At 33.4% G+C, this 11,497-nt stretch overlaps 1 protein-coding gene across 1 annotated transcript; it reads left to right on the forward strand.

Moving 5' to 3' along the window:
* The first annotated feature begins 1,693 nt into the window (after positions 1–1,693).
* LOC125370012 lies at positions 1,694–2,784 on the forward strand. Its single transcript, XM_048373581.1, has 2 exons — positions 1,694–2,227; positions 2,323–2,784. Exons 1-2 carry the CDS (start codon positions 1,694–1,696, stop codon positions 2,782–2,784), a joined length of 996 nt encoding a protein of 331 aa, XP_048229538.1.
* Positions 2,785–11,497: the final 8,713 nt, after the last annotated feature.

The following is an 11,497-nucleotide window of genomic DNA, read 5'->3' on the forward strand; positions in this document are numbered from 1 at the left end:
CTCATTATTCTTAATGCTATCATTGAGTTGATATGGAATGCTATCGTGCCTAGTTGACTAATTGTAAGTTTTGATTTGGATGTTGGGTTTGAGTCAATTATATTAGGAGAATTTACACTTGTTGCGGCTTTTCTGAATAAGTAGACTAAGTACTTGAATAGAAAAATTGATATTTAAGCCTATGATCAGAATTACAATTGGATGAAATTTGCACTCTTGAATTGGAAGTTTGGTAAGATTGATTTTTATTTACTTTAATATTCAGCTTTTATTATTTTTCTATTTATTTATAATTTTAGTTCAATCATTCAAAACCCCCTATTTTTGTTATTTAACTTTGATAAGCTATTCACATTGGTTCCCTTGGGATTCGACCTAGTTTTACTATTTCTACAAGTTAGTTTAGGAAAATCAGTCATTTATTTTAAAGGGCTTCGACAACGCGTTCAAAATTTGGCACCGTTGTCGGGGAGCTATTTTAGTTTCTCATTGTTTAATTTATTTATTTATAACTCGTTCTTCTCAGGCTATTGATTTGTAGTATAACTCTGAAACTGAGAAGACAATGCATCAATTAAGAAAGGAGACTAGGCAAAAAAAAAAGTCGTCTCATAGAGGAATTGGAAATAGATTTGGCTATTGGTGATACATCTATTTTTCAAGAAGTTGCAGAAAATATGGCAAACAGAACTCTCAAAGAGCTAGCCGCGTCAGATTGGAATCAACAACCTTTATGCATTACATTTTCTAATATTGCAGTTGATTTTGAACTAAAATCTAGCTTAATTCACTTACTCCCTTCTTTTCGTGGATGTGCAAGTAAAGGTCCTCATAAACACTTGAAAGAATTCCATATTATATGCTCCAGAATGAAGCCACACGGTGTGACCGAAGAGCAAATAAATCTTAAAGCTTTTCCCTTTTCTTTGAAGGATAAAGCAAAAGATTGGCTCTATTATCTAGCCTCTGTTTCAATAACAACATGGAATGAGATGAAAAGATTGTTCTTATATAAGCTTTTTCCTGCAACAAGAGCTGCCAACATCAGAAAAGAAATTTGTGGCATAACACAGTTCACTAGAGAAACATTGTATGAGTCTTGGGAGAGGTTCAAACAATTGTGTGCTAGTTTTCCCCATCACCAAATTTCTGATCAACTCATAATCCAATACTTCTATGAAGGCTTGTTGCCAATGGATAGGAGTATGATTGATGCAGCAAGTGGTGGAGCTTTAGTAGACAAGACACCTGAAGAAGCCAAGCAATTGATTTCAAATATGGCTAAAAATTTTCAGCAATTTGGTACAAGAGGTGATGGAGCTATTAGGCGAATTAATGAGGTAAGCACTAAAAATCTTAAAAATCAAATTTCTGATTAATTGCTTTGGTTTGTCAAATGGTTGTAGGGCGATTGTAAATGGCAAAAGTTTGTGGAATATGCTCAATTTAAGGACATCCCACTGATATGTGCCCTACATTGCAACAAGACTCGATGCAAGAGGCTAATGTTTTAGACGGGTTTACTGGTCAACATCAAAGGAAGTATGATACCTATTCCAATTAATATAATCATGGATGGAGAGATCACCCAAATTTGAGCTATGGAAACCAAGGAGGACATCAAAAGTATCCTTCTCATAACTTCATTAGACCACCTCAAATTCTCCAAAAATCTCAAGCTATAAATTCAGGTATGTCTTTAGAAGATATTGTTAAAAATCTTACTAACAGTACTCTTCAACTTCAACAAGAAACAAGGTCAAGCATTCAAAATTTAAGCAATCAAATTACTCAATTGGCTATGTCGTTTAGTGAATTGGAGGCTCAAAATTTTAGAAAACTACCTTTACAACTAGAGGTAAATCCAAAGGAGAATGTTAGTGCAATTGTACTAAGAAGCGGAAAGGAGATTCCTTCAAGGCTGATTCCACTTAAGGAAAGTGAAGTGAGCAAGGAAAAGGAAGAAACAGCTTCCTCTAAAGCATCACATGGAGTAAAATTCGACCCTCCTCTACCTCTTTCATCTCACACTCCATTACCTCATTTTCCTAGCAGATTAGCTAAGCCAAAAGAAGATGAGCAAGAAAAGGAAATCTTGGATACATTTAGGAAGGTGGAGATAAATATCTCATTATTGGATGCTGTCAAGCAAATTCCTAAATATGCAAAGTTCTTGAAGGAATTGTGCACAAACAAAAGGAGGATGAAGGAAAAGGAGAAAGTGGTGGTAAGTAAAAATGTATCGGCTATCTTACAAAAGAATATGCCAAAAAATACAAGGATCTAGGTATGTTTTCATTACCTTGTGTTATTGGTAATAAGAAAATTGAGCGTGCCATGTTAGATTTAGGAGCTTCTATTAATGTCATGCCATTTTCTGTTTATCGAGAGTTGAAACTAAATGACTTGCAAAAGACTGGTATAGTGATTCAATTAGTTGATCGTTCTTATATTCATCCTATTGGAGTTGTTGAAGATGTTTGGTGCAGGTTAATAAGCTTATATTTCCTATTGACTTTTTACATTCTGGAAATGGATGGTAATTCCTCATCAAAATCAGCTTCAATTTTGTTAGGACGACCATTCATGAAAACAACTAAGACAAAGATTAATGTAGATGAAGGTACTCTCTTTGTAGAGTTTGATGGACAGATTGTTAAGTTTAATATTTTTGATGCAATGAAATATTCTAATAATGTACATTCTCTTTATCATAATGATGTGATTGATTCAATTGTACATGATGTATTTGCAAAAGAAAGTATTGGCGATGAGCAAGAATAGATGCACAATCTAATTTAAAAGGAATTGATTATGAGATTGGTGTAGAAAAATTATTTTCAGCAATATTATCTTAACCAATAAATTCCAATGCTGAAATTTCTAATACTAATAATAAGATGTTACCTTCAATTGTGGAGGCACCAAAATTGGAGCTAAAAGCTTATTAGGAAGTTCAGCGGTGAAATATGGACAAAGACAGCATGTTAGTGCAAGGTGGAATTTTGGATGTGAGAATTTGAGAATTTACAAAGAGAAATCCAAGTTATTCCATGATAACATACTTATTAGGAAACAATTTGAGATTGGTCAAAAAATATTGTTATATAACTCTCAATTGAAGCTTATACCTGGTAAGTTTCGTTCTCGATGGATCGATCCATTTGTTGTTACTAATGTGTTTCCCTATAGTGCAGTGGAAATTAAAAGCTTGGTTTTCAAAGTGAATGGTCAGAGATTGACAATCTTCCATGAGGGTGAAATTGCTCCATGTCTCATTAGTTTTCCTTTGGATCACCCTACTTATTTGGATGACTAAAATATTTCATCATTCCGTCGAGCAAAACGACATTAAACAATTGCGCTATTGGGAGGCAATCCAAATGCTTTCTTTATTTTTATTTATACTTTTTATTTTCTTTCACTTAGTTTATTTTGTTTATAGTTTATAGTTTTTTTTAATGAAGAAGTTCAATTTTTAGACAGGAGATTAATTTTGATAAGGTGTAACCATACCTTTTATAGCTCTCCGAGATGCATCAACCAAATTTTTTCCAGACGATTGTTTTTGATAAGCCGTGACCACGCCTTTTCTCAAACCATCTTCTGATTTTATTTTGAGTAATAGCCCCTAAAAATTTGACTTCTTTACTTTATTCTCTTCAGGTTATGATAAGAAATAAAAAATAAAAAAATAAAAACATTTTTTCCCACTACCCTTTTTTTTTGTAACATTTTTTTAATTTTTTTCATGCCTCTAATGATTCAACTGAACCAGATTTTGAAGCTTGTTTGGAAAAGATGGAACATAAAATTTCAAAGATGGAGAAAAATTTGGGCGCCTTAATAAAGCACTAGGGTTTTTTACCTCCTTGGTCATCATTACCATAGACTACTCAGTCAGAGTTACTCGCAAATCAGGGAGTTTCATATTTCTTTTCATTTCTTTTGCTAGCCATTTTCTTTTTAATACATTGAGGATAATGTATAGTTTAGGAGTGGGGAAGGAATTTATTAATTACATGATTTTTTATTTTTTTTGAAAATTATATTTTCTTTTATGCTTAGAACTAGGTGTACCTTAATTCATATGTGCTAATTTTTCTTTTGCAATCTTGAGTTTTTTTTTATAACCTAGAATATCATGTAAGCTACGGATACATTTTTTATTTGAATTCTAATGCATGAAAGGGATAAAGCATGATTAGTGTTTCTTTGAAATTATTTGATGGTATCTCATTGGTTTGTTGATTAAAAAATACATAAAACTTGATGTAAATTTGAACATTCAAGTGAGCTTTTAAGCCTAAGAGTAGTTCATTATATTTTTCTCTAATTATTTTTGTTGAGTGCTATCAAACTTAGTGTGTTTATTCTAGAACTTGCTTGTGAATGTATATTGAGACCATATTTTTGGATTGATGCTTTAATATGATAAGGGCAATTAAAATTAATCAATTCTTAGACTCTTAAAAGACCTGCCTTATTGATTTTCCTTTTAGTTAGCCACTTTGAGCCTATTTTCTAATCTTTTTTCTTATTTTTAACATATATTGTTTAGCTCAAGACCTTTCGTTTGTTACTCCTATTTTTCTACCCTTGTCAAGACAAGAGGAAAAATGTTGCATGGTATAAAAAGAAACAGAAAAATACTAAATAAAAAAAGAAAAAAAGTACTGATGGAAAGAAATTCAAAAAACAAAATAAGAAAAAAGAAGAAAATGTTGAAAAAAAAGGTTCATATTTATTCCTTTCATGAAATAAGATAATTGGAGAAGTGTTTATCAAATATGTTGAATTGAATTGTTACTTGTTATTTCTCCAAAGTTGTTAATGCTAATAGTATGTTTTTGTGATTATGTGGCATAGTTATCATGTAAGTAAATAACTTTTGTCTTAATAATTGTGAAACATTTTATTTTTTCTTTTATCATACCCTTTTCTAAGTTTCCAGCAGACATTAGAATAGGTAGGCTTAAGGCCACCGAAACCCGTAAAGCTGACACACTGATTTAAACAAATCTCATCTCAAATTAATATTATTAAAACCACAAATTATCTTAATAGTTACACTTTACAAAATTACTTGATGATCGCCACCGCAGAAAACTAGGCGACCCAGGGAAAATTTCGGTGATACATCTCACTAATTACTCGGAGAATCTAAATTTACCAATATACATACCAAATCAAATACATCACCCGGAGTGATGAAGGAGGTAAGATTCTTGAATAAAGTCGAGAGGACTAAATACGATCATCTGATAAATGGGAATTTGCCCGTAGAGTGAGTTAAAATCAAATAATCTAGGGACTATTGCTTCTTCTCGGAAAACATAGATTATTCAAATCAGATATCAAACCATACTATAATCATACCCTACTATTTCCTTCACATAAAATATTAATCATTCGAATCAAAATATCAACCATGCACGTAAATACAATCCATATTATAATCATACCACAATAAATTAATAAATGAATAAATAAAAATATATTTTTACTTTTACGGAATGAGTGGCTCGGTAGAACCCTAAACCCCAAAATCTAGTAGCCATTCGGCTCTCTTAATCCAATAAAAGACGGCACCCAAGCATCCTGGACCTACTCCGAGGTCAGATCACAAATATCCAAATAAGAAATCTAGTAGCCATTCGGCTCTCTTAATCAATATTGGCGCTGCGAGGCAATGCTCGACAGGGGACCTACCTCCCGATTATCAGCACCGTGCCATGCTGGCCAGGGCAAACCCATGAAAATCTTATTACATGTCCAGATCATTCACGCGGCACGCTGTGCGCGCGTCTGATGTAACCCATCAGCAAAGTATGTTCTAACCAACGTTTTCAGAAGACACAATCATCCATTTAATAAATATCATTGTATAATGAAGTCATTCAACCATATCAAATTAATGATTAACAATTAAGAGTAAAACATCGAGGCATTTCGGGTGGAAAATCGATAATATTTGGAATTATTATAACATTACTATAATAATACTCATATTATCTTCAATAATTAATAATCCAAAGAAATTAATTACGTTGAGATATTAGTAACCATGTTAAACATAAACTTCCAAAATAGCATATTAAAAATCGAGACTTAGCAATAGTGCAATGATTAAATGACTTTAACTCGCCGAGTTAGGCGACCTCCTAGTCGCTCTCCAGGTGCCTCGGTAGCGAGGGCAGAAGGCACAATCTAGTCACGGAAAACAATTTATCAAAACGATGAAACAATTACAATAGATCCTAGGTCTAGATTCTAAGAATCTCGACTCAGAACTCACCAGAAATTTCGGCGAACCTCTACAACACGAACATTACCCCAAGTAAAATGGGTCCGGGACACCGGGACAAAACACTCCAAATATCCAACAATTTAAACAACGGTCGGGTCCCCAAACTTCACTATTCCAGGCTCAGCCACCCACTATAGCCAGAAGGCGACACGGACAAATATTTTTGACTCACAAAAATCATCAAATACCCAATATAATCCAATAGACACAAATTTAAAATCAAGGATTTCTAAGATCAATGGCCGAAAAAATTATCGGCTAACGACTAGCTCCCCGGGCGTCCAGTCGTGATCCGAACCCATCGGACTTACAACGACACCGATGCGATCCTCGCTTAGATTTTCCGATCCGACACCCGATCATCCGGAGAAATTTACGGACAATCTCGATCGTCGATTTGCAAACGAAGCACGATTGCCCACGAAACCGATCGCCAAGCTTCGCGAAGCGAAGCGGAGAGTAGGATATGCCCTCGATCGTCCATCCTCCACGGGATCTCGGGAAAAATCCAAAAGCAGCGGCTGCCATTTTCTCACCGGGGATCCTTAAACTGCGACAGGCGCAAACAAAGCCGAGCCGGGAGGTCGATCGGCCAGATCAATGAGCGGCGGAAACATCGCAGACCGGCCATTCCTCGCTCGCCAATGCTATGCGCCTATTCGCGTCTTCTCTCATTCTACCTTGACGCAATCGACGGCGCGACCACAAATGGCCATACGACGACGCCACGGCCTCCTCCCTATAACCGCTCTCTTCTTTCTCTCTTCCTCTTCTTCCTCGACTTCCATTCCTTTCAATATCGACATTTGACCCCTGAACTTTTCCTTATTACAATTTGGTCCCTCAACTTTCTTAATTACTTACAATTTCATCCCATAGAATTCCAATTTGACCCCCAAACTTCTTTTAGCCTTCATAATTAAGCCCCTAACCTATTTAATTTGGGCCAAATCCGAATTATTGAAAATACACAATTATAAAAATACCCCCGTGACCATATTTATTTATGAAAATACCAAACTCACAAATTTTCATTAAAACCCCATAAAAATAAAATTATACTTTTAATCCTTATTCCAAAATAACCTCCAATTAAATCCTACACAATTAAATTAAATAATCAATTTCCAACTTAAAATTTAATACTACTAATCAATTATAATACCAATTCTCCCAAAATTCTTTTATAAAAACATCCTTTATAATTTCTTCCAAAAATTTTCAATATATAATTTTACTTATATAAATATGCATTTATAAAAAAAATTGAATAACCAAAATATAATCATTTCTCAAATAATTTACTTAATTACTCCTTAAAAATCAAACTAATTGGATATGGAAAATAACTCATTTATTTATCTAACATGAACATTCAAAATTTGTATTTAAATCATTCCAATTAAACCGAATAAAAATAAAGCTAAAATTAACTTAAATAAAAACTCACTATTAAATATATATAAAAAAAAAAAAATTCCGGGTGTTACAATTACAATCCTTGTGAAGTCCCTTTAATTTTTGCATCTAATACTTGTGAAATGGTGGAGGCTTGATTCATTAGCAAGCTTATGGTAATAACATGCTATGTTTTGATTCTGAGAGCAAATGCACCCTAAACACTTTAAGAGTATTGAGTGAAACTATGTTAGGGTGTTAAGTCTTGTTGCATTTGATTTTGATAGATTAGTGAGATACTTATTTTTTTTATTACAAATTTTATCCTATGAATGCTATTCTCTTAATTATCATTATAATTCAACTCATTGATGTATATTTAACTTATTTGGTATTTGTGGATATTGAAAGAGATGAAAAGGAAGTAGAGAGGAGAATTGATATGTCGAGTTTAGGTATGCTTGAGGACAAGCAAGGATTAGGTATGAGAGAATTTGATACATCATAAATAGTTATACTTATTGTATTCAATTCCTTTATATTTTGGTTGGATATTGTGCTTAATTATGGAAATTATGTTTGTTCTGATCTAGATGGTGAAATATCAAGGATTAAGTGAAATTCAGCTTAAAGACATGTTTTAAAGCATCGGTTATCAAAAATCAAGTCTTTTAGAGGAAGAGAGAAAATCTATACAGAAGGTCATTTTTAATAAGGCGTGACCATGCCCTACAATCTGTGAGCTGCTGAAATCTGTTGAAGAGAATTTCAAATTTTTAAGTTCAATTCGTAGTGGACCCACTTTTATATTATTTCCTTTATTTTGGAAGTGTTGGATAAAGAAAACTGTCTCCTATATTATTTAGGACTTTATTTATTTAGATTCTCTTTTATTTTAACTTTCGTTATGGATTAGAATTATATAGGAAGTTTATTTTTTTTTTGGATAAGGATTATTTGATTAGGGTTTAGGTTTGACTTCCTATATAAGGAGGATAGTTTTACAAAAAGGGACAACTTTGAGCTTTTATATTTTTTTATTTTCTTCCTCTATTCCCTACAACTCTTGTGAATTTTTACTCCACCATGTGTGGCTAAGCTTTTAATTTCTGATTCAAGAGTGAATAAATTCCAATTTTGATTTTGTGAGGCTTTGTGCTTAATAGAATTTCTTTTTTAATTCAAGTATTCTTTATTTCTTATTTTTATTATTTATGAATATTTAATATTGATTGAACTGACGACTCAGTTTGATATTGATTTTTCTATTGCTATCCTTGAGTTTGTGATCTGTAATTGTCATGAATGATTGACACAAGTAGCAAGGAGTTGGCTCATGTGTGTGTGATTGCGGCCTTTTCGAATTACATAGCTTGCATGATAGGTTCTAGGGAAATAAAGGAACAAGATTAATTCAATTGCAGCTATCTCAATTAATTAATGTTGGTTTAGCCATCTCATTATTCTTAATGCTATCATTGAGTTGATATGGAATGCTATCGTGCCCAGTTGACTAATTGTAAGTTTTGATTTGGATGCTGGGTTTGAGTCAATTATATTAGGAGAATTTATACTTGTTGCGGCTTTTCCGAATAAGTAGACTAAGTACTTGGATAAAAAAATTGATAATTTAAGCCTATGATCAGAATTACAATTGGATGGATTTTGCACTCTTGAATTGAAAGTTTGGTAAGATTAATTTTTATTTATTTTAATATTCAACTTCTATTATTTTCTTGTTTATTTATAATTTTAGTTTAATCATTCAAAACCCCATATTTTTTTTATTTAACTTTGAGAAGCTATTCACATTGGTTCCCTTGGAACTTGACCTGGTGCCCAACACCTCAAACCATTCTTCGATGAATCCAACTACACTTTTTGAGAGTTTTGTATGGAAATATACTTGGATTCCTATGGCATTGAAGTGTGGGATTATGTAATAAAGGGTTGATGCCCATAAGAAGCACAACTATAAGAATAAGCAAGCTATAACTATACTTGTGAGCTGTCTCTTTAGAGAAGAGTGTGGAAGAGTGCAATATTGCACCACGACTCATCAAATTTGGACTACCTTGGCGAACTACCATGAAAGAATAAAATAAGTAAAATCAAGAAAAATCCAAATGTATGTCACCGAGTATGAAATGTTCAAGATAAAGCATAACGAGTCCATCACCAACATGACAAATGGACTTCTCACCATCATCAACAACATGAGAAAGCTTGAAAAGCACTATGAGCTAGTGGATATCAACAACAAAATTCTTAGGAGCCTTCCTTTGGATAAGTATGGTGTTATAGTGGCTAGTATTAAAGAAGCAATTGAAGACTTAACGAAAATTCCCACGAATGTTCTTACAAGTAAGCTTCTAACTCATGAGATTTCTCTTATGAGGGATGAAATAGATAGGGATTGTGGGAAGAAGAAAGCCCTAGCTCTCAAAGTTAGCACTAGAGCTTAAGATACAATTAACATTCCAAGTGATCATAAAGAACAAAGGGAAGCTCTAAGTAAGAGTGATGATGTTGCACTCATCACTAAGCATGTCAAGAGGATACTTAAAGTAAAAAGAAGGAGAAGCAACAAGCCCTTCACAAGTAAAAAGACCTTCTCCAAATCAAGAACAAGCAAGGAGAAAAAAGAGAAAGTCACTTACTACAAGTGTGGAAAGCAATGACATATCAAACTGGATTATCCAAAGTACTTGAAAAGGAATAAGGGAGATAAAGAAAAGAAAAAGGGCTTGAAAGCTACTTGGAGTGATGCATCTTCATCCTCCAATAATGAGAGTAAAAGAAAAGAGGAGGCAAATCTTTGCTTCATGGCCAATATGGAAGAATTCCAAGAGGTATGCTCCACTTCTCACTCATGTAACTCTTCTTCTTCATGTTCATCTTCTCATTCTTTTGGTGATGATTTGTTGGATGATAAGGATGAGCTCTTGCAAAACATGCTTTCAAAATTAAATTTTTATAAAAATAAATGTTCTTGCTTAGAGGAAGACCTTAGAATTTCAAAGAAGAAAATTACCTCCTTAATAACCTCCAATGATGACTTAAGAAAGTCATTGGATGATGTTATAAAAGAAAAGCTTTTTAAAGAAAAAAATCTTTAAAAAATTGAAGTTAAAGAACTTGGATACTTAATTTCAAAATTTCAAAAAAGGGAAGGAGTCTCTTGACACCCTAATTGTGTCTCAAAGACCTCCCCTTGTGAGACATGGACTTAAGTTCAAAGGTGCTTTATCATCCTCATCTCACAACACAATCTTTGTTAAAGCCACTCAATCTTAAGCATTAGAAAGAAACTCAAATGGAGTTTCAAAGAGCAATACACACACTAGACCTCCCATTGAAAAGAAAGGAAAAGGTACACATGTTCCCAAGGCTAAGCCAAGAGGAACAAAGCATGCAGTCATGTATAAGAACACAAATTTTGGTAAACCTTGTTCATGCATGTGTGATAGTAATCATATGAGGTCCAACCTCAAGCACAAGTGACTAAGAAGGCCAACTCGAACTCTATTAAGAATTCTAAGGTCACTTGCCACTATTGCATGAGAATTTGACACATCAATACAAAAACTTGATGTGTGCTACTTGTGTTGGCGGTGTACCAAGTGTAACCTATCGATGCGATCTAGCATCTAATGTAGTATCAGCGTATTCGGAAAAGTGAAAGCCTAGAGTTACTCATTTGTTCTTTGTTATATTAACCTAAAATGAGTAATGAATAATTTCTAAACTAACTAATAGCTACAAGCTAAGTTCTAAGGGAGATGCAGG

This window comes from Ricinus communis, chromosome 5, assembly GCF_019578655.1.
Source record: "Ricinus communis isolate WT05 ecotype wild-type chromosome 5, ASM1957865v1, whole genome shotgun sequence".
NCBI classification, from domain to species: domain Eukaryota; kingdom Viridiplantae; phylum Streptophyta; class Magnoliopsida; order Malpighiales; family Euphorbiaceae; genus Ricinus; species Ricinus communis.